Source organism: Mytilus galloprovincialis, chromosome 10 (assembly GCF_965363235.1).
Source record: "Mytilus galloprovincialis chromosome 10, xbMytGall1.hap1.1, whole genome shotgun sequence".
Taxonomy (NCBI): domain Eukaryota; kingdom Metazoa; phylum Mollusca; class Bivalvia; order Mytilida; family Mytilidae; genus Mytilus; species Mytilus galloprovincialis.
The window spans coordinates 78,065,878-78,090,683 of NC_134847.1; the positions used below are offsets into that span (position 1 = coordinate 78,065,878).

General features: G+C 32.1%; 1 protein-coding gene across 1 annotated transcript; it reads right to left on the minus strand.

The window, feature by feature from the left end:
* Positions 1-2,663: 2,663 nt before the first annotated feature.
* Positions 2,664-17,157, minus strand: LOC143048455 (uncharacterized). The gene is made up of 8 exons (XM_076222141.1): positions 17,048-17,157; positions 15,522-15,718; positions 12,382-12,690; positions 10,931-11,236; positions 9,802-10,022; positions 9,404-9,518; positions 8,597-8,680; positions 2,664-7,408 (listed from the first exon to the last, which is right to left on the minus strand). Exons 2-8 carry the CDS (start codon positions 15,715-15,717, stop codon positions 4,776-4,778), a joined length of 3,864 nt encoding a protein of 1,287 aa, XP_076078256.1. The 5' UTR covers position 15,718; positions 17,048-17,157; the 3' UTR covers positions 2,664-4,775.
* Positions 17,158-24,806: the final 7,649 nt, after the last annotated feature.

A 24,806-nucleotide genomic window follows, 5' to 3' on the forward strand; every position in this document is an offset into this window, starting at 1 on the left:
AAAGGTGAGTTAGTCTATACATCATATACAATACTATCATTTGGATATGAACTAATAATAACATGATGTAGATAAATTTCAACTGGAATATAGACGGATAACATTATATTGGCGGGAAGAAAACTATCATTAAATTAAAGTCAATCAAAAAGTCAATAAAACACGAGGGAAGTTTAAGATTAGCAAAACGAACCAAATAAAAAATGAACGGGTCATAACTAAGCCTTTGTAAATTCAAACAGTTTCAGATATACACGTGAAACGGAAGCTGTTGCACATGACAAGTAGGGAGGAAATGTTGATGGCGAGTAATAAAATATAGAAAGCAGAACATCATTCGACTATAATACATATCAATAAAAAAATAATTAAATATTGCATATTTTTTGTCCATAACTATACATTGCATGTATATCGTATCTATATGGTACATGTCGCTTTAATATAGAGAAAAATGACATTATGACGAGGAATACGAACCTAATAAATCCTTACACAGATATTCTGTATTTGTCATCTAATTTTTCCAGCAAAACTCAGGAAAAATATAATTTAAAAATCTTACCCTGTAATACCATATGACCTTAGTAATATTTATAAAGGGAGATTTGCGATGAACGACAGCAGCTCACGGTTTTTATACAATATGTAACAATGTACAAGTTTTCTATCGTTCCGAGATTATAAAGTAGTGGATACATTTACCAGAAACAACAAAAGATATACTATAAGAATATTCAATATAAAGTATTAGGAATATTTTGCAACATAGAAGTAGAAGTTGACAGTAGAAAAACAATTATTCTGTTTCTGAGGGCAAAATGTATAAAAGGGTATCATCTAATGACATTTATTCATCTGAATGACTTAGATTATATTAATAAAACAAATGTTATAATTAGTAAGACAAAACACTGATCCTTTCTTTAAAACCGTGACAACTGACCTATAAATATTACGATTTAGATGAATTGACACTTGATGCAATATCGAAATTAAAAGAAGATATCAAGAAGGAGCTCTTAGTAGATAGGAAAAGTACCACTGCATACATCAATAGTAAAACATCGGCAGCAGACCCGCGACCTTCAAGTAGAGCGATTGGTACCGTTGGTGTTGTATTTCTGACATTATGCCTGTCCATTTTACTGTTATTAGATATGATTCAGTGTGAAAAATACCGACAGATGTTCCAGTCTTGTTTAAGGTGATTATGATAAATTGTGTGAAAAATGGCAAACCATTGATAACTCAATTTAGTAAATAAACTTTTTGTTTTTACCGGGTTAGTACTTACTGGAGAAGCACGACGGATGCCACGAATGAAGTAAATATGCTCAACCTTACAAAGCACCCGCTACATATGTATCTTGTCTTGTTTTGTCTTGTCTTGTAGTAGTTCCGTCCTATATAGGACCACCTCCAGTAAACGGCTTTTTAGGTAGCTCATGTTTTCTGTAGTCTTTTGTATTTTAGGTCGTATTTTGTTTGTCATTTGGTCGTTTTTTGTCATGTGACCTACCGAATAAGACTATTTACCGGATTTGTCATTACATAAGCAACACGACGGATGCAACATGTGGAGCAGGATCTGCTTACCCTTCCGGAGCACCTGAGATCATCCCTAGTTTTTTTATGGGGTTCGTGTTGTTTATTCTTTAGTTTTCTATGTTGTGTCATGTGTGCTGTTGTTTGTTTGTCTTTTTCATTTTTAGCCATGGCGTTGTCAGTTTATTTTAGATTTATGAGTTTGACTGTCCCTTTGGTATCTTTCGTCCCTCTTTTACTTTATAATAAAAAATTTCATGTGAGGTACATGTATGTATAATTAGACAACACACACGCACAAAAAAAAAATGTATAAAAAAGGCCGTCAATTATCTGTTCTTATTTCATCTATTTATACATGTAGAATGTTCCCTCAATTTGGAATATTTAATACATCAAAATTCCACCGAATAAGATTGAATTACTCATGGTGTAGAACTAAATTATGTGTAGTATGAACTTGTTAAATAAAAAACGTAGATTTATTGTATGAATATAAGCAACATTACTATACCGTTGTTCGAAATTCACTAAAACACTTAAATGAATCACACACAGAAACGAACTATAATATAACAATGGCTTTTTTCCTGACTTGGTACAGGAAATTTTAAGACACAAGATGGTGGGTTGAACCTGGTTTTGTGGCTAGTCAAACCTTCCGCTTTTATGGCTATGTTAAACATAACATTAAATGACAACATTACATGACAGGGATATAATATAAATAAATAGGGGAACACAAAGGGCACAAATAGTACCTATCAAAAGGTACCAGGTTTATAATTTAATATGCCAAACACGCATTTCATCTACACAAGACTAATCAGTGACGTTCAGATCAACAAAGTTTGAAAGCCAAAACAAGTACAAAGTTGAAGAGCGTTGAGGACCAAACGTGCCTAATACGGATAATGTTTTCTGCTCGGTATAAGATCATCCTTAGTATTCAGAATAAGTATCTATGATGCGTTTATTCATACTTTTGCAAAAAGTAAATTTATAAAAATGTCTATATAATAAATGTCAATGATAACAACGAAGTACGAACCTTGTATATGTGTTGTAAAAACTACCGAGCAGAATAGTAGACAAGGCTTCAAATTAACAAAGAGTTCTAAATGAAATAATTTATTCTGCAGGAATATTTATTTCAATACTTCAAAGTCAATTTATAATTCACACAATTTTAATAAAGTCAGAGAATCTACATAATGTCAGTGTCTAGACAAAAATAAAGAATATCAATAAATATATGTTTAAAGAATAATCGAACAATTCCAAATTTTAAATTTAGGCCAAAATGTTTTACGACAAAATACCACCGTCAAGTACAATGTGTAACGAAATTCATCGTCTTTTTACACAAATAATACGTGAAGATGTGTAAATAAATGCTAGAATAGCCGTTCTCTAGGACAGTTAAATTTCAACTTACAAAGTGTTTACGTTGGAAACCAAGATGTCATTATCGCGATTATTACACTGACAAATATGCATGACAATAAATTATATACAATAAATAGTTGTATTCCATAATAACAATATTTCAATAAGTACACCTGGGAAAAAATCCCTATTTCAGAAATAACTTCTTTGTTGTGAAAAGAACGACAACTCTTGCACAAAACATGAAACTACGGTGTTTCATCACAGTAGCTTCTACTGAAAACGTTGATTAATAATTAAAACAAGATCATAATGTGCTTTATCAGGTCTGTCATACCATAACACAAAGTGGGCAAACTTAAATAATATAAAAGTAATGATATTTAATAGGAAATAATCATTCAAGTTCGAGATTAAGATAAAATTCCAGTTTCACGACACATGTAACGAGTTTTGAGGCTGTGGAGTAATAAACAATTGCAAATACATAAACTTTTTTATTACACACACTGACATTTATATAGCATACACGTAAAATCCATTTACACTAAGACTTCCTCTACAAGAATTCACAGAAACGATATATCATACTGCAGGTACTGTTATATACAGATATGTCATACAAATATTTAATCAAAGCAACATCTCAAATATAGCATTTGGTTACAAAGAACAGCGATTTTTAACACTGTTCAATATACAAAATATAATATCTTAATTGCGCTGAGGTAGAATTAAACACCAAATTTTCTGGCTCAAAAGTATTGTATAGAAAATGTATTAGAATGAAATTCAAAACAGTGTGGCTGTGGCCATTGATTGACACATTAAATTCATCCATTGACTGGGATAATTTACGTGAACTTGTGTCTGTAACGACCACTGTTCACGACGTACCTAAGATAGACATTTAAACTGTGGGTCACCAAAGGTTTCTTAACGCCTTTAATTATAAAATAATTCGATTAATCAGGAATAACCTTTATGTTTTGATTTATACAATTGATATAAATCAAAACATCGTGTTATTCCTGATTAATTTTTCGAATTACTTTATTAAGGTGTTGAGGACATTTTGTGACCCCATAGTTTAAGTGTCTTTAAAAAGTACATAGTGAGCAGTGGTCGTTACATACAAACGTTCACCTAAATTGTCCCAGTCAATGGATGAATTTAATGTGTCAATCAATAGCCACAGCCTCACTGTTTTGAATTTCATTCTATATACAAATAGATCTCCTTTGCGAAAAAATCAAAATAAAGGTAAATAACAATCAGCAAAACAAAAGTACAAAATACAAAATAAAATAAAATAAAGCATTAAGCAATAATAACTCTATGACAATCTGAGGTCAAATTTAGCTGTTCCAAAAATTAATCTCATCATACCTAAATACAAACAATTGTCGTGTAAAGTCGATAATCTTATTTCCTTTTTCTTATAAAGAGAACCGGAGAATGGTTTCCACAAGTTAAACATATTTTGGCTCTTTTTCGTTCTGTTTCGTTTTTTAACATGAAATTGTCCGTTTTTCCTTTGATTGGTGTTTTTAAACATTTTTTTCGTGTCTTTCACCTCTTTTGCCGCAGATAAGTCAGCCAAATCATAGTTGCGTCCAAAAACGTTTATAAAATAGTTTCAGCTTTATCAATAAAAACTCCTGATGATAAACATTATATATGAAATCAAAATGGCACAAAATAGCATAGTGTTACTTAATGTTTGGTAAAACATGACAACAGGTACTTGCTCTTCTATGGAAAAAAAAACCACACACATAGTATACTATACGTATACAACAAACAAAAGAAAACAATGAGGAAAATTGTTATCTTTTTTAAGAAAAAATTATTAAACAAGCAAGCAGAGTTAATATTAATCCTACAAAAACGAGATAATATTTTCTGCAGCCATTGATATGAGTTCGTATTAAGTAATTTAAATATGGCTTAATGGTCTTGTCCGCTCCATATTGCAAAAGTAGTTCCTGCAAATCGGTGTTCCCGGAAGCTAGGAAAAGTGGGGAAAAGTTATTTACATCTGGTAAATTTACATGAGCACCGTTATTTAAAAGTACTTTTAAGGCTTCACTGTGCCCATTAGTCGTTGCGATTGATAATGGAGATCTTCCGTGGTTATCGCAGATATTTGGACTAGCTCCATATTTATATAGAGTCCTAATTAATTTTACACGCCCTTTTCTAGACGCAATGTATAATGGTGTCCTGTTGTTTTTATCAACGCAATCTACGTGTGCATTGTTTTCAAGGAGTTCGGTTACAACAGCAAGGTGGTTATTGGTACACGCTGCAAATAATGGAGACTTTGACGAGTTATTTGAGAAGTTTACATTTGCATCTGTCTGAAGAAGGTATTTTACTATTTCTAAATGACCATTCTCTGACGCAATAAACAAGGGTGATTCACCATCATTGTTGCATACATTAATATCTCCTCCTTCTTGTACAAGAATGCGTAATACTTCTAAATGACCTCTATCTGAAGCGCGATGTATGGCAGATGTCCCATCATTTTTGCACAAATTAACTGTAGCTCCACGTTTTAACAATTGTAAAATTGCCTCGGTGTGTCCAACTGTTGCTGCAAGTATTAATGGCGGTGTGCCAGAGTGATTTCCTTTATTGATGTCTGCATTGTGTTTTATTAAAAGATCCATCGCATCCCAGTGACATGAATAAGCAGCTGCTAGAATGGGGAGAAGATATGCACTGTCTGGCATATTAACATCCGCCCCTAACTTTAACAATTCTTCAATACTTGCTAAATCCCCACGTAAACAGGCAGCCGATAACGGAGTTTTACACCTGTGTGGATTTTTTTTCTTTTCTGGCCAACCGGCATCTATTGGTAGCAAAGCTCTATTTATACAATCAGAATTTACATGGTTCTGTATCAATCTTAACATATCAAAATCTCCACTAAAGCATGCAAGTATTAAAAGTCTGATTTGTTCTGTTTCGCTTGTACCAAATATGATGTCTGTAGATTCATTATTGGACAAAACCAGGGCAATAATAAACTCCAGAAGCAAGGCATGTCTGTAATATATAATCCAACTGAGAACTCGTATTTGGTATATTACTGAGTTATCAGTTTGAACTATTTTGTCCAGTAGTATATCTTGACTTCTAAGTACAAAGGAATCTCTAAACTTGTCTTTATTCATTACTTTTTCAATTACGTTATCCCCTTGATTAACGATATGTGTCGATATACTATCAGTCTGAATGGACAAAAAGAGCTCTTTGATTTCTTCATATGTTTTTTTTCTTAACATTTCCAGAAAATAAATCCGAAACGGTTCATAATTCAATGAATTGTTCATGAAAACATCAAAAAGTTCCATATTTGTGATATCTCTGTAAAGCCTGTTCCCTAAAGACGAATAATCTTTTTCTAGTACTTTGACATGCATACATTGACTCAATTCCTCGGATATAACCCGAACCTTATGAGCAATGTAATTACTGTCTAGGTATTCTATTATCAAATTAGGATATTGATTTCCGAAATGGGAAGCAGTAACTTCGAATATGAAATCATGGATAAATCGAAACACCCCATCACATTGTGTCACATACGTCTCCAACATATGATCTAAAGCATCTATCAAATCCAACTCGGGCGTCCCATCGTTGAGTCGACATGTCCTATATATCAATTGCTTGACCTTTTTATCTGGAAAATCATCCTCCGATAATTTCCCTTTGTTGATCATGCATAAGACTAGTGCTGCGTAATGGATTTTACTTCTACACTTCATTTCATCTAATTTTTCATATAGGCATTCATGTGGTTCATTAAAAAATCGCAATCCAATATCTTGGTACTGTTTTTCATTTGCAAAAAGACGACAGAGAAGAGGAAACATAATGTTTGCTGATTCAAAGGACCAGGAAGTATACTTATTGGGGTTTATACCTACCGCTGAACAGTGCATTTTCAGAATGCATCGTTTTTCATTTTCACTAATACAAAACTGCTTACTTTCTAAGTCAACAATATTTTTCAGGAAAAATACCTTTGTCGATTGGAAGGTGCATAGCATTTCAGTTGCCTTAAATACTGATTTACGACATGTCATGATGAGTTTCGAATCATTCTCTAAAACTAACATAAGCATCTCTCGTTTTCGTTCTAATTTATCCACCTTGTCATGATCAACTCCAAAGACGCCTAATATATCATCATATACAAATATTTGCTTTTTATTTGGATCTCCGTATGTAATAATTTGCTCTGGAGTATCTATTGGAACTAGCTGGTACCCTTGTTTCCTATATATCAAAGCAACATGTTGAGAGGTAGCCGTTTTTCCTGATCCCGGACTCCCAATTATCGTTACGCAACTATGATTCTTAATGGCTGCAACTACTTCCTCAGAAACCTTAGTTTCTGCAAAGGTTTTATCATAATGAATCCACTGTTCGATTGCCTTCAGCTGGGTTACTGTAATATGAATATTAATACTGATTTATGACGTGTCATAGTCGAACGTTATACCTCAAAACACAAGGCATAATGTTCAACAACAGAATAAACAAAGGAACAAAAACAAAATCAACATTAAATAAACATTCTATTTGACACATATCCCGTTTCCATTCTCTATTCGTCTATATAAAAATGATGGCTGATCATATACTATCTGTTTAATAGCCAGTCGATAATGACTAAGATATTGATTTTGTAGGTGATACTTTTTTGTATTGTTCTGTCCTTAGTATAATTTATGGTTTGTCACATCGTGTATCTTGTTTTGGTTTTGTTGTTGTGTCTTGTATGTGCTTTGTTAAATATATAGAATTTTCTGTAAGCTGTTTTCTTGCGTTTTTACAAAGACAAAACAGTCAGCGACTGGTCGAAAGATCACGTTCAGAACAATGCATATTCCTATGCAACTACTTTCCTGAAACAATACCAGGTCTCTCAAGAGATAAATGTTTGGTACAAAAATTATGTAGTACTGTCGAATGTTCAACCTAAATAGTATTGTTCCTCTTATAGTGGTAAGATTAAACAAAGGTGTGATGTGTATATAATTATGCATGAATACTTGTCGATAACAGTCGACTAAATCAGTTTCAGTGTTACACGTTCTTCAACAATGAACTTACTCTATACTAAATAGTAAGCCAATTATTAACAAGGAATAAAAATGCGAATAATTCAGAAAAGAAATCTAACAACCTGGTAAATGTTATAATTTTTAAAAAAAATGTATACAGCATCCAGCAATATGTTGATGAACAGTTCGATCCCGAGAGGATCATCAGGTAGTAGTTGGTGTGTGGATATGACCAAGATTTATAACATACCTTTTTTTTTAATGATAATACGTTACACTTTAAAAAAAAATAATAAATGTGCTCCGGACGCATCAATTATATTGAGCATGCATGGTTGTGAATTTTAGCTTTAATTGATGGATGTCATTACAACATGGACATTCTCCTATAACATGCTATTTCAATTCTCTATGGTGTTTGTCTTTTGTATTTTTTGTTATATTGACATCCAACTTTATATGCAACATATCATTTCCTCTCATTTTATTTGTAGTTTTTATTATAATATTTGTGTATTCTTTGTGATTTTTAGTCAACAGATTCCATTTAAAAAATTATTCATACTTACATCTAACATTTTTTGGAATGCTTGCTTTACCCTCCTCCTCCATGTCTATAATTTTCATCTGAAGGCTTTGTATAACTGCATTATCTATACATTACCAGAAATAAGAATAAACAAAACATATATGTATGACAAGATTAGAGTAAACAGCATTTAACACCACAAGCAAAATGTAATGTAGCCATCATAATTGTTAGTTATATATAATCAGTTGGTTTATTCAGGATAACACATAAACAATGCTGATAACGAAACTAAAAGATAAATGTATTAACAAATGATTGTTACAACAACAACAAAATATCCGCGAGCAGTAAAACAACAACTCTTTTTCATTTATCCTTAAAGCTGCATTGGCTATCGAATTAGTGTTCGACGATTAGACTCAAATTCTTATATTTGATTTTTAGTATATTAAAACGTTTATCGAAATTACAAAAAGGCGAGAATAAACAATTTAAAAGTATGCATAAACTCGATTATATATAAATATATATATATCCATATTTTGTATGTATATTTTTCTAGACGTCATCTAATTAACCATTGATATGATTTCCAAAGACTGCCAAATTCATATAAACCAATATGAATTTCAATATGAATATAAACAAATAGTGGCAATCCGTATAGAAATTGTGTGTTTGAAAGAGGCAAAAGCCTGAACATGACTTGATGTCTTTTAAGAGCTACTAGGATCAAAAAATCAAATTTTGAATATAGTGTATGAGACGATTTTTGATCAATGTTGATACAGCTTGAAATGCCACGTAAATCAAGCTTTTCCAGGATTTTCCATTTTTTAATTACCTTTCATATTTTGAAGTTCGTTATGTAGTTCATTTATCACTTCAGTACTAAGATGTTCCAACAGACCAACTTTAAAACACAATTCCTTGGGTGAATCACATATTCGTTCTATAATCTGGAGAAGAAAGTAGACACACATACATCCATTTCACTGTTAACACGGTACAAAAACAACTAAATCACAAAACATATACAAATATGGGTAATACAACTGATATTTAAACTTTAAACCAGACAGTACATGTACATCTTTGTCTGAATTAACTTTAAGAATGTCTTACTGTAGCAGTTTGTCAGAAACGCTTTCACTAATGTGTCAATATACATACCCGTATGAAAAGAATTATACTGCCATTCATATATAGCATGAAAAAGTTTCAAATGTACAGTGTACTTACATCAGAAACTTTCTTTAAAATCTCATCATATTGTTCATCACCAATTTCTTGAACGTCAATAATATAATTACAGTAATGTTGGAGTGTTTCCAAATCATCATCTACGCTGTTATCATGCATATCTAGTTGTGTATTTTGTGATTTGATGTCTTGAATCACTGTATACATCACTGTTGCAATATCAATAGAAATTGCCTTAAATATAGGACAATCCAGTATGGCTGAAATTTAAAATAACTTACTATAAGTCTAGATTGTTGACTAAACATGATTCATGTGTCATTATATAACATTTGATAAAATATACCTATATTAAAAAACAAATAACAACGAAAAAAAGCACGCCAAGAAAAATACCAAAAAAAACCTTTTCAAATGGCCAAATCAAAAGCTTAAAAACATCAAACAAATTGATGTTGCAGGCATTTCCGAATATAGAAAATTGCTACGCTGTAGTGTGCTTAAATGATATTTTTTTTAAAGAATATCATAAAAGAAGTGATTTCATGAATGTTTAGCAAAAATATTGACTTTTATCAAAATAAACTGTTTTTCTAGTGTATTTCATTGTTTATTTTATCAATTAAATTCTATTATTTCAACATTGTTTCATAGATTATAAGAAAACGAAAAAAGCATTTACACTTTACATTTGTAACAGGCTTTTCAAAATACATTGTTGCATGCATTTACAGATAAAGCATTCACGTCGTTAACAATCATGCCTTTATAGATCGTGTAAGCTTGTACGATCATTGCCATGTATATTTTATAACAGTTATGTTTCATTTGCAATAACGAAGGTGTTGGATAAACGTTGTAAAGGCGGCAACTAAATCGACAAAAATATCCAATAAACATCTAGAGGTAAACATAAAGTCTTCAACAATAAACAGGTCATGACAGAACATGCAGAGCCTTAAATCATCCCGTGTCTAAAAAAGAAGATTTAAACTTAATTCTCCAAATAACAAATATCCTTAAGATTTGACATATTTCACCTACTTGCAAGCCAAGAGTTCTGATTTGAGACATACGGAATGAACTAGATCCGTACATTGCAGATAATGCTACACCTGTGTTAGACTTTATGACAGAAAAAATAAAACATAAATAAAATATATATAACCTGCAATACGTGATCGCTTCTCCTCTTCAAAAACCTCTGTTGCTTCCAAAATGTCAGCAAGTTGGTCGTTGACCTCATCCTGTCGCAAAGCGCATAGAAAATGTTCATATGTTGTCTGATCTCTAATTTTCCCGATTAATTCTCTGACTTGGTCAGATTGATTTGCTATCGACATAATGTCACTTGAATCATCTATGGACAATACTCCAGTTGATATCAATCTGTCAACCACACTTTCGACAGAAGTCGTTTGTTGGACTAACATGAAATAGTTCTTTTCCAGTCTAATCGACCATTCATTAATTTCTTTAAAAAACGACAGTTAAGAAATAAAATATTATTGAAAAGGAACCAACCGAAAATTCGGATGACAGTTAAAAGTTAATTATGTACTAAAACACAAATTGTATCACCTGGAAATTACCCTGATAGTTCCAGGTTTGCAGAATTTATGCCGTAAAAGTAATATTGTGTCAGACAGTGTTATATATGGTTACTTTTCTTATTCAAATCAAGGCAATCCAACTCCGTCTGTTGTAATATATTTTCACATCTTCTTTCGATCAAGATAAAGACTTTAAAACTAATTAACCCTGAAACAAAGATACCATGCTACCACAGGAAGACATGGATTATCGTATCATATTGGTGGTAAAAACTCCTTCTATTGGGCAGCTTGAATCTCTGAAACTAACAGTTCGTAACTGAAAAGCTGTAATCATCCTTTTTGTCGTAAAGGTTTGCTTTTAACTGACCCATTGTAGTAATTTCTTATAGGTAAAACGGATATGAGACAACTAAACTGTATCGGTGGTGTCGGTTATGTCAACTTTGTACTTGTTTGGCTTTATAAATATTTTGATATGAGCGTCACTGATGAGTCTTATGTAGACGAAACGCGCGTCTGGCGTACAAAATTATAATCCTGGTACCTTTGATAACTATTTACACCACTGGGTCGATGCCACTGCTGGTGGACGTTTCGTCCCTGAGGGTACTGTATCACCAGCCCAGTAGTCAACACTTCGGTGTTGACATGAATATCAATAATGTGGTCATTTTTATAAATTTCCTGTTTCCCAAACTTTGAATTTTTGAAAAAACTAAGGATTTTCTTATCCCAGGCATAGATTACCTTAGCCGTATTTGGCACAACTTTTTGGAATTTTGGATCCTCAATGCTCTTCAACTTTGTACTTGTTTGGCTTTATAAATATTTTGATATGAGCGTCACTGATGAGTCTTATGTAGACGAAACGCGCGTCTGGCGTACAAAATTATAATCCTGTTACCTTTGATAACTAATTATGTTAATTTAGATGTTCACATAGCGTTCAATACCATTCCATATATATAGTAATTTTGAATAAGTTACTATCAAAAACTTTTATCATATAATGAATCATCGACACTTAATTCCGTATTCTAATATGCATGCAAATTCAACCAACCTGCTTCCTTTAGTTTTTCTACTTTATTATATACTTTCGTATCCATCATTCTATCTAACAAGTCGTTGTTCTCATGACCAGATGTATGCAACGCATCAATCAATGTTTCTCTGACGTTGTAGGATCGGTTCATTAGAAGATCGATTATCATTGTGTTTCTTGCAGACTGATTTGGGCATTTTTTTACCTTCTCTCGCTCATCTATTGATATAACTCCTTTTGAGATTAGCCAATCCAGAACTGAGCCGTCAAGTATTGTGTTGTTAACTAGTTCATGGTAGTTAGAGTGTATATTATGTTTTAATTGAACTAAAATAAATAGTAATTATTTGTAAAGCTGCGAAAAAACAAGTAAAGTTTATCAAAAAAGTGTGAGCAATCGTAGAAATGCAGATTTTATACCAAAAATAAATTGTTTGCAAAACAGAGGGAGCATCAAACATAAATGAATTCTCATCATTAACTTTCTCATATTGGCTTTGTGTGAACCTTATGAAGGTAAATCAAGACATTTCCCCGGATTCGTGAAGCTTATAAAGTATTGTTTCCATAATGTGCTGCTGTATTCTATAACAAATAGATTATAAACACAGTCTTACAAATGATGCAAACATATGACATCTGAGAGAATAATTTTATAAGACAATGAAAATACCAAGGAATATTGAGTAAATATACATCATTGAAATATTATTGCCGATAGGTCATTGGTGAGCCTACGTGAACAATTTATATGCTAACAAGTCTAATAATTATACCCTGACAATTAAAGTGCAATATTTAAATATGATAACTGTACAACACAACACGCCCACAGTACATACTAAATCAGGCATGACTTTACATATCAAGAGTTCTACTTATTCACAAGTAGACTGAACGGAAGTTCTTGACAGACAGGAATAACATGGAAACAATATAAATCGGATACAGCATTTATTTTATCAATGAAATAAGTTCTCAAAGTTCACATATGCGAAACAATTGAAAAACAGTACTAGTTGTCTAATGAGTGTGTCTGTTATTGGAACTGACGAACGTGCCAAAGTTTTGTTCAGATGATGGTTAGATTAGGGATATCGCTGGTACAATCTACATATGGTTGAAGTGAAAACATTGCTATATATAGTAGGAATACAACTACATTTTTAATTTAAACTTATTGACTGGTTAGGAGATGAATAATAAGTTTATTGTCCTCAAGGTGCAATATTTTTGAGAAAAGATACAGCATACAGTGTACAACAAATGTCGGAACAAGATCAATTATCGTAATATAAAAACCGGAACACGGTCATACTGTGTCACGTTTACTTCATATATATTCTGAATGCTGAGGCTTCTTCCCGCACTGACGCCCAACCTAGATACAATTGGTAAAACGCGACGCCGTAACCCAAGTGGTAATCCAACATTACCTTAACCCAGAGCTGCATTTAAAATTCAACGAAATGTTGTGTCGCTAACGGTCACATATTTTTCCTGATGTATAATAATTGGAAAGTAATGACCGGTCAAATAGTTCAATGCTTATAAAAACGAAGATGTGGTATGATTGCCAAAGAGACAACTATCTATAAAAATGTGCAGTTTGTAAAATAGTGAAAATATTGTGTACGTATTTCATATAGGAAATGATAACGGATATATAATAATGTAAATTATGTTGGATCAAGTTCTAAACATCATTTTTGTGAAAAAGATTGTAACATTTCTGAATATTTCATATCTTCATATAAATATGTGTTTACGTACGATGAAGCTATTGAAATGCTACAATATTTTATGGAAATATTCTTTAAAAAACACAAAAATGTCAATATTCACCTCAGAAGCTTACAAAACTTTTATTAAGAAGGGATATAGTTGCGATACTGTTGTCAGGTCATTTAAAATAGCATATATTGGCGTTAATATTGATTCACTTATAGGGTCTTTGCATCGGAACTAAACACATTTAAAAACCAGTTGTTGGCATGATACGGGTTATGTTCTTCTCATATCTGTTATGATGGTATGATACTAAACCCTTCAATGGGAGGATTGTGCCTGATTTTCATATGATTAAGACATAATTTTTCAATCAGTTTAATTGAAGTCTGGAGCTGGCATGTCAGTTAATTGCTAGTAGTCTGATGTTATTTATGTATTGTTGTCGTTTTGTTTATTTTCTTTGGTTCCATCTTCTGACATCAGACTCCGACTTCTCTTGAATTGAATTTTAATGTGCGTATTGTTATGCGTTTACTTTTCTGCATTGGCTAGAGGTACAGGGCAAGGGTTGATATCTCACAAACATGTTTAACCCCGCCGCATTTTTGCGCCTGTCCCAAGTCAGAAGCCTCTGGCCTTTGTTAGTCTTGTATTATTTTAACTTTTTAGTTTTTTGTGTACAATTTAGAGTTTAGTTTTTTATCACTGAACTAGTATATATTTGTTAAGGGGATAGCTGAAGGACGTCTCCGGGTACGGCAATTTCTCGTTGCATTGAAGACCTGTTGGTGACCTTCTGTTGTTGTCTACTCTATGGTCGGGTTGTTGTCTCTTTGGCACACTTCCCATTTCCATTCTCAATTTTTATTACAAAAGAGAGACGTAGGATGCCAAAGGGACATAAAACTGATGAAACGAAAATAATCTGATCACGTCATGGCGAAAAAAAAACAAGAAAAACAACACAGAAAACTAAAGATTGAGTAACACTAACCCCACCAGAACAAGTATATCAAAATGAAGCAGGTTTTACCAGAAAAACCAGCATAGTCGGTAGTGTTGATTGATCAATATTGATCTATGTGTCAGGGACTGCGGCATAGAGTATATTACGCAATATCGGGCATAGGTTACTTATTCGGTTGTTTTAGCCTATGCTTCTGGTTTTATTTAATTAAGTATGCAACATAATTTGAATAAACTACACAAATTACCAAAATAAACAAAAGACTTGTATTCGTAAACAGATAAAATGTATATTGCCTTCCACATTTACTTCGAATACAGTGTTCTGTTCGCCCCGTTCTTAATATTCGTATTTAGATTGCGTAGCTGTGATTCCGAACCTTATTAAAACAAATTAACCAATACATTTTACAATGAAACATAGATTAAGGTCGACCATTATAAATATGGAGATGTTTTACCTTCAATTTGACACAGACGTCTAAACCCGTTTGTTGGTAGACGTTGTTTCAGTACTTCCTTGTTTTCTTTAATTGCATGTTCTAGGCCTCCGGGATATGTCCGACCAATGTGTTTAATAATCAATTCAGGAGCCATTCGGAACAGAATATATGCTAACTTTATATGGTTTGATGTTTCATTATTTGCCTTATCCATACTACAATTAAAATATATTACAATTCCAGGTTGAACTTAATTTAACATAATATTTGTGTGTGTTAATTAAAGATAGAGGTACAAAGAGCAGAAAAAACATAAAAATTCACTACCAAGCTTTCTAGAGGCTTTGAACAATGAGTTTAAATAAGTTGAACGAATGGTACTGATTTGTATTAGTCTTTAAGGTGTTTGACGAAGGTAATCCCACACACACTGTTTTGCCTAGACATCAGTGCTAATGATGCCATGCTGTTTTCAAGTCCACCAGTATATGTCATTGATATGGCGAACGATCTGTAACTAATTTAGATTAAAAATAATCCTATCACCCAGTTACTACGGTAAGATACTATAACCCAATGAAAGGACTGTACATTTGTGTGTTAAGTATACTGATGGATCAAAGGAATATAAAAGCAATCGAGGTTTAAACCCGATGGACGTCTTGTATTGTTGGAATCTGTAATCGTTCAATTAGAACTACGATTTGGGGATGAGTATAGTTCATTATTAGAATATATAACTTGCATTATTGACAAAAATATAACCAAGGAATCGCATTTGAGAATATACAAAATCAAACCCCCTACTTTTGCAATTACAAAGTTAAAACGTATTTGGTTTTCTAAAATCATGTATATAAGCTGTCAGTCTTATATCCAACATGAGAGAGAAAACATCAGTTAATCCCAGTTCATTATACGTGTCAAAATATGAAAAGACGAAGAAACATCTCTTTAATAATTCTGTTCAATAAATATAGACCTACCTGAAAGTGTTCACGTTGTTCACGATCATGAACATATAGTTAAAAATGTCAAAAAGATACGAAAGATTATTTAAATTGAACAAATCTGTTCGGTCGGTCAGGTGATGATACCAATTAACCTGCATATAATGTACATCATTAGGGGTGAGGATTGAATTTGAGCGCTCGCTTACAGGTTTAGTATGCGCTTAGCTCAAGTCAGCAGCCTGCAACTCAATAGTCCATCATAGTTGATTTTTGAACTGTTTTACGTTTTGTCATTTTAACAATGTATATAGCTGACAATCTAGTGTGGGTCTTGCCTATTGTTGAAGACCGTAAGATAACTTATATCTGCCTAGATGGTCTCTGATTGATATGTGTTTCAGTGGTATTCATAAATCATCCGCATCTTATATACATCACATACAAAGATATAAGTTGTCACAAATTATATTACCTACCAAGTCATATACTTAGATTTATTTTCCTTATTTTCATAGAATGACCATCAGACTTAAATGTATAGAAGACGAAGTCACTGACGTTTTAACCAGTTTAATCTATATATTATCTTACCTTATTTCATCAGCTGATAATATTATTCTTAAATTGATACAGCACTACTAGCTATATGAAATCAATCCGAATATATGTATTTTGAATAACTCAATATTTTTTGTAAATCACATACATATATAGTAACAGTTTACGATGAATCGGAAACACTAAAAACGACATATATCGGAAACATTATGCTTGACATTTTGAACTGATAATATAGCAGAGGATGTTGTCACTTTCATTTAAACTGATTAATTAATATATCATTTTATTGCACAGCAATATATTATTTCCCACAGAAAGTAACCAAAAGTTAGCGTGCAATAAATCTTCAACATTCTGGACGTCATCGACGTCAAAATCTTTGTTTAAACCAATTTTTACTTTCAAATATTGTATTGCTATACAATAAAAGGGTTATTGCATGAATATTGGGGAATATTGTCCCTCGTAGAACAGATATTGCACTCGCAAGCTCGTGCAATATAAAATTCTGCTCGGGACAATATTTCCCAATATTCATGCAATAACTCTTTATTATTGAAAGATATTATTGTCACTTTATTATTACAATCGAGCTACATCGGATAGAAACCGACCTTATGCAATTTATAAATACATAAACTACATTTGTTAACTTATTTCTGGTTTAAAAAGTTTCTATGCAAAAATCTGTAAATAAACTCATCATAGATAGCAGGACTAACATTTTGTATTTGTGCCAGTCGCGCGTTTCGTCTACAAAAGAATCAAAAGGTCAACTGTTTGAAAGTTGAGTTGATATGAAAACCTAACAAAGCAGTTTTAAATTCATCTTTTATCTTATATTTGAATGTTCTAATTTCAAACAAAGTCTAAGTTAATTTGACCTGTTGGTACTGTTTTAATGATTTTTTTTGTTAACTTGTTTATAATCTTTCAGCTCTGTTCTCGTATTATGAAAAAAAAATGAAAATCAAAAATTATTTTTGCTCACCATTTCTGTATACCTATAAAAGAATTACTTTTCACCAACCTGTGTACAATATTCTATTTGACAATTTTTTTTCAAGGTTAATATACAGAATTATAAGAGACTATTAAAAGGCATATAGATATAATACACAATATGAAATAAAATACTATTTACAATATATAAAATTTTTTACGTGTTTTTAAAATTAAATGACAGGTTTTGGCACACACACGTATCATATTTACATCTGAGAATAAAAACACTAACTTTTGATTATCATCTAAAGTATTAAAATTATCATTAAAAGTTTCAGCGACATAATATAAATGGTTTCTAAAATCGTCATAAAGAGGACATCTTAATAAAACATGCGCTTCATCTTCAATAAAAACGTCACATATATGGCACACTCTATTTTCTAAAACAATATGTTCATATCTGCCTGTTTCAATTCTTAGGGGAGCAACACCACATCTAAATTTGGCGAAAGCACTTCTGTGACTGAAGGGTAAAGCTATTTTGCAGTATTCCTCCGGTTAAAAATTTTCCTTAAACAGTCTGAAGTTCGTAGCTTATTGCCACCTCTGCCCGATATAGACTTATCTAAATGTAAAACAGCATGCCAATTATCGACATGTTTTTCGTGTAATTTTGACAATTTTTGTAATAACATAGTTAGTGTCCATATTTTCAGGACACGATAAATGATTTAAATTTAGTTCACAGAAGGTTTTCTTTACTAAAAAAAATCCAGTTTTTAACACACTGATGCTTAATACTCATACTATAACATTGTGTCATAGATCAGTTTTATTTGTTCAGTGTATAGATATAGGAAAATGTGGTGTGAGTGCCAGTGAGACAACTCTCCATCCAAATAATAATTTATAAAAGTAAACCATTGTAGCGTTGTCGTTTTTTTTTGTATGGATTCGTGTTTGTCGATGTGTTATTTTGGTAGCGTAAATTACGTAAAATCCATATTCAAAGGGCACAAAGAAAACAAACCACAACACAAAGTTTCAAATCAAATCACTATGTAATCTGTTAAATGTATATCAGTTTGACATAATAAAACAGTTGAACAATAATCCTTATTCACTAACACAATATTACTCTCAACACTTCTAACTAACAATCTCCACTCTATCTCTTACTCTTTCTATCCCACTCTGATCTCTCTCGCATCCCCTTATATACATATTTACAGGCGGTACCCCGACGGTTCCAAAGATGGGGTACCGGGCGGTTCTAAAGAAACCGGGCGGTACCTCAACGGTTCTAAAGATTGTCTACCGGGCGGTACCATGACAGTTTCAAAGATGGGGTACCGGGCGGTTCTTAAAATACCGGGCGGTGAATTTAAGTAATATAGATACCGTTCAAATAAATGAAAATACTGGGCATTGCCCTGTAGAAATGTAATTTAACCCAAATGTATTAATAAAAAGATATCTTACATAATAATAATTATACTGTCAAACTAAAATCGCAACACCATTATAGGTCAATGTACGGCCTTCATCACAGAGCCTTGACTCACACCGAACAAAAAGCTATAAAGAGCCCCAAAGTTACCAGTGTAAAACCATTGAAACGGGAATTCCAACGGTCTAACCTATATAGAAAACGAGAAACGAGAAACACGTATACATTATGTTCACTTGTGTAAATATGTCTGCTGATTGAGTTAATTAATTTCATTTGATATTTTACAGTGTGTCTTTCTGTGTTGTGATGTTACGCTATTGTTTTAGGTAAAGATAAATGTAAGTACCCATTAAAATATTAAAACCCGCCTGTCCCGCTGTATTTATTTGCACCTGTCCTAACTCAGGAACCTGCTGTTCAGTGGTTGTCGCTTGTAGATGAGTTCTATACGTGTTTCTCGTGGGTTTTTTTTTTTTGGTTTTTTTTATAGATAAGCCCGTTGTTTTTTTCCGTTTAAATAGTTTTACACTATTTATTTTGACTTGTTTTACACTAGTCCTTGCAGCTTGCTATTGTGTTTGTACAAGGAGTACTAGTATACACAAATATTTGATGTCAGGTTGACAGTCAAAAACGTTATAAATATTGTTGATACTTTCTAATTTTGCCTTCATTTTTGATTGAAATCATAAATTCATAGCACTATACATCTAAACCAACGCTAGTGCGTGTGTTTTAAATTTGTCCTTACAAATTCGTCAATAAGTACGTTATTTCATGTCCTTTGCCGGTAGACCATGTTAACTTAAAATTTACAGATAAGATCTGAGATACTGCCGACTTCTAAAATTGTACAACTTACATATAACGGTTTATAGGGATGCATTTATACAATTTGTTTGAAATACTAATCCACCAAACTTTCCAGTTTAAGGATTATTTGGACAGGATCATCAAATTTCAAACAAATAATGATTCGGTCGCGTCGCCTGTTTTACAGTTTGTAAGGATATCATCCTAATACATTTATCGGTCTTTAAAGATGATTATAGTCACGGGTAGTAAGGTCGTCATATCGAGGAGCGTTTAGTACAGTGATTTTGTCATAGTTTGGTTAAGTTGGTAATGGATAAGTTATGCTTCTCCCCAAAATGATTGCCTCAGTTCTTTTCAAATGAGCTAATAAAAAGCCACCTAAATGTTTGAATCTATATTGTAAAGCAAACTATCTAAATTGAAATTGTTATTTTTATGAAATTGACACAAGATGGCCCAAATATCCAAACTGGTATGGTTCAGTTAAGCGATTGACATGATTCAGTTAAGAGTGTAGAATTTCGTCATGTTTTTGGGTTACATTTGTCATGGTTTTAGATACAAATTAACACATATTTGTGGCACCTTAAAATGGATATTTTGTTTGAAAACGATTGTGAAAAATTAAAGTAACACAATTAACTAACTGACTAAAAAGAAAACATGTCTTTTAACAAAATTTGTTGGGCGTAAACGGCAAATCGTACATTTAAATATTTTTGTACCAAGCGTTACGCATTACGGGGTCAATGGAAATATCGGGCGTTTAAAAGAGTTATGCCCCTTGAAAACATTAGTCATATTAAAAATTGCATTGTTAGCACTCTCAAATATGTCATTCTTGCCAGATATTTATAAAACTTACACCATAGATGTATATTAGCAACATCTTGGACGAATTCAAAAATTAGTGCCAATAAATTAATTTTAAAAGAGTTGTGTCCCTTCAAAAACTAAGGATGTTCTTATCCCAGGCATAGATTACCTTAGCCGCTTTTTGCACAACTTTTTGGAATTTTGGATCCTCAATGCTCTTCAACTTTGTGCTTGTTTGGCTTTATAAATATTTTGATATGAGCGTCTCTGATGAGTCTTGTGTAGACGAAACGCGCGTCTGGCGTACTAAATTATAATCCTGGTACCTTTGATAGCACTGCCACTGCTGGTGGACGTTTCGTCCCCGAGGGTATCACCAGCCCAGTAGTCAACACTTCGGTGTTGGCATGAATATCAATAATTTGGTCATTTTTATAAATTTCCTGCTTACAAAACTTTGAATTTTTCGAAAAAACTAAGGATGTTCTTATCCCAGGCATAGATAACCTTAGCCGTTTTTGGCACAACTTTTTGGAATTTTGGATCCTCAATGCTCTTCAACTTTGTATTTGTTTGGCTTTATTAATATTTTGATATGAGCGTCACTGATGACAATCTCCGGCGCAGAGATCACATATCCGTTCCGTTCAATACTTTGTAACACTACACTCAATATGACCTCTGCCATACCTTTTTTTGCGTACTTTTTTGTTCCCAATCTCTAATCAAAATCTACATTACTGTTTATTTAATTAAGATACTTTTTATGGGAAAAAACATAAACATTCTCATTTTTACGAAGATAAGTTATCAAACGGAAAATTTTGCTATGTTTAATAACTTATACTTAAAGTTGCATTTCCGTTAGAGATTAAATGTCTTTCGTAAACACAGCTGGTTGTGAAGGGACTATTTTGTTACCGTTATTACCATTTTTTACTATTTCACATTAATTTTATATTAATTTCTACCTATAATTGCAATTACTATTATGTTCTGTAATGCCTGTAATTGTACAGATTCCCGGAGACATCATTTTAAATTTTGACCCTGCCACGTTGTTTTTTTTTGTCGCGGGGGGGGGGGGGGTTGCGCAACAACAAAACAACTTCACAACTTTCTCATTACTTTGCATTTCTCGTTAGATAAATTTACAAAATTCTCCCCTGAAACAACTGTCAAATTTAAACAAACTTGGTTTAAATCACCACTAGGATATCCAGGGACCACTGTGTATGATGACCCTGCCTGCCCACATGGCTGAAATAAAACATAGGTTTCAAACGCACTTTTTAGTATTATATCTCTGAAACTAAACGACAGTACAACATCATGCATCAATTGTAAATAAAAATATCAGGTGAGCGACACAGGGTCCTTGGACCCTCTAGTTTTATTATTCATTTGTAAAGGTAGAAATCATAGTTATGTAGTTTATGTCCATGTGACATTATCAGACACAAAAAAATTATTCCCTGAATTTTTACAAAGGCCAAATGATACCATGATGGATTGCTTGACTGTAAGCTGTCAATATAATGAATACACTGAAATTAAGAACACTTTAAGTTCTAGACAATCAAACAAATTAATATTTGAATAAGTACAAATGTATACTTTATACTGAACATGAAAAATGATATATAATATATAAACTCTTATTAAATGTGTATGACTTAACAGAAATGTGGTTATAATTCTCATTAGAGCTAATTTCCTAATGCTTGTAAAATAAGACTTTGGTTGGCTTGCCTGCAATGTTAGCTCAAGCATTGTACTTAAGATTGACATCTGCAAACAATATAGATAGGCATAGTTATTTAACTTGTATATTATATTTCAATTTAATTGAATGTTATCCCAAACCAAATTCCTACTCTACATACATTAGGAAATTATCTCTAACTTAGTACTGCTTCTATAATTTCCTTTCATTTTAGCAGTTTTGACACTGTTATGCCAAAAGATGATTTAAAGGGGCATCTGGAGTAAAAAGACAGACTACTGAGAATAACATGAAATTAATTATATCAATCAAATTATAAAATATTTGACACTTTTATTTTTCAACTAGAGTTTTACACAAATTTTTAAGACTGATTAACTTCTCTTAAGTAGTACATTACATACTGTCAAAGTTTTATTCACAAAATTCATAACGCTACATAGTACTGAAGTTTTATATAGTTTGTAAATGTTGTGCTATTCATATACATCTTCTGTGTCATTACTCTATTTACATGCAAACACAGGATCATACAAAACCATACATAGTAAACATTGTAAAAAGATGTTCATAAATGTACAGTGTATGTAGAAATTGAGTCAATATCTAGCTATAGGAGCAATTAAACACTTTTAAAAATACTGTCTTTATTTTTAAGTTATCATTAAACTAAATTGCAGTTCTTCAAATGACCATGACCATGAGTACAGTTGTAAATTGTTAATTGAAGAAGAGGAAGAAGTTGATGGACAGGAATACAGTAATCAGACAAAAACAATTATGCATATGTTGAATACAACAAGTGGATTTGTTTTTTAACCATGCCAGTTTATTAAGAATAGACCTAATTTGTATATACATGATGAAGATAAATACACCATAAAAATATTTAATTTTGCTTTATTCTTTTGCAGGAAACCAAGTATGATTCTTTTGCAGGAAACCAAGTATGATTCTTTTGCAGGAAACCAAGTATGAAATTGAGAGGGTTCAGTATTTCTAGCATATTATAGTATTCATTTATACATTGGATTGCTATACAACTATACAAACAGCTGATCAAGCACAAGCCCCCATTTGTTACTTTGCAACTCACCAATTGCTTTATCTTTTGTTTTTGCTTCAATTTACTCATTTGGCCCTCTGTTGCTTCTCGTTTTTTTTTTTTTGAAGATAAAATTTATGCTCTATAATAACAAAGTTCATTATATATAAGTCTGTAAATAAGGGAAATACACTTGTTGTATGTTGGTTCGAATCCAACTGCAGACGAACAAATGTAAGCTAGTTAAGCTTATGAAAGCATTTTTTTTTTAATCATTTTACAAAATAGCAATGATTTTTAGGATAATAGCTTCTTTAATAATAATTGGAAAATAACTTGTATATTTTCCTACAGACTTTTGTTTTTTATTTAAAAAAAAAAGAAAGAAACACAATTCATTTAATTGGCATTTATGCACACAAAAAAAAAAAATAAAATATAATACATGTAAAATTGATCAGATTGATATTAAAGAATGCTTTCACATTTTGCTTTTCACCTCTTATAGTGTTGAATTCACTATTATTTTCTACATATTGGTGTTGGTGTTTAAACTAACAGAAAAATATACCAAACTGGACATATTTTTATCCTGTAAAAGTTACTCTCCATCTGCATGAGATAGTAGCACAGACTTATTTGTAGATTTTTAAACAAAATGCATATGATAGAAAAACAAAATCATGTACCATATGTGTAGCATAAATTAAAATGCACAGACACTGCAAAGTCATATAAAATTACAGTTTGGTTAACAAATTTTCTAAAAAGGCTGTAACTTATTTGTTTTCAATAAACAATTACTGTAGTGGTAGCCATAATTTGCCACCTGATGAGTACCCTTGGCAGGGACGAAACAGTCAACCTACATCTTACGTTAAAGAAAAGATATTACTTGTTTATATATTGATGCATTGATATTTTCAGTAGGTGTTGATTTTTTATATATATATTATTGTATTTTTGGCTAAAATGAATTATCTGA

What these genes read in the sequence shown, in the direction of transcription:
- LOC143048455 (XM_076222141.1), bottom strand. Translation starts at nt 15,717, where the DNA reads ATGGATAAGGCAAATAATGAAACATCAAACCATATAAAGTTAGCATAT. An exon ending in AGAAAAACTAAAGGAAGCAG is followed by an intron (nt 11,237 to 12,381) that starts GTTGGTTGAATT and finishes CGTTTTTTAAAG; the next exon opens with AAATTAATGAATGGTCGATT. An exon ending in TTTTAAAGAAAGTTTCTGAT is followed by an intron (nt 9,519 to 9,801) that starts GTAAGTACACTG and finishes TTTCTTCTCCAG; the next exon opens with ATTATAGAACGAATATGTGA.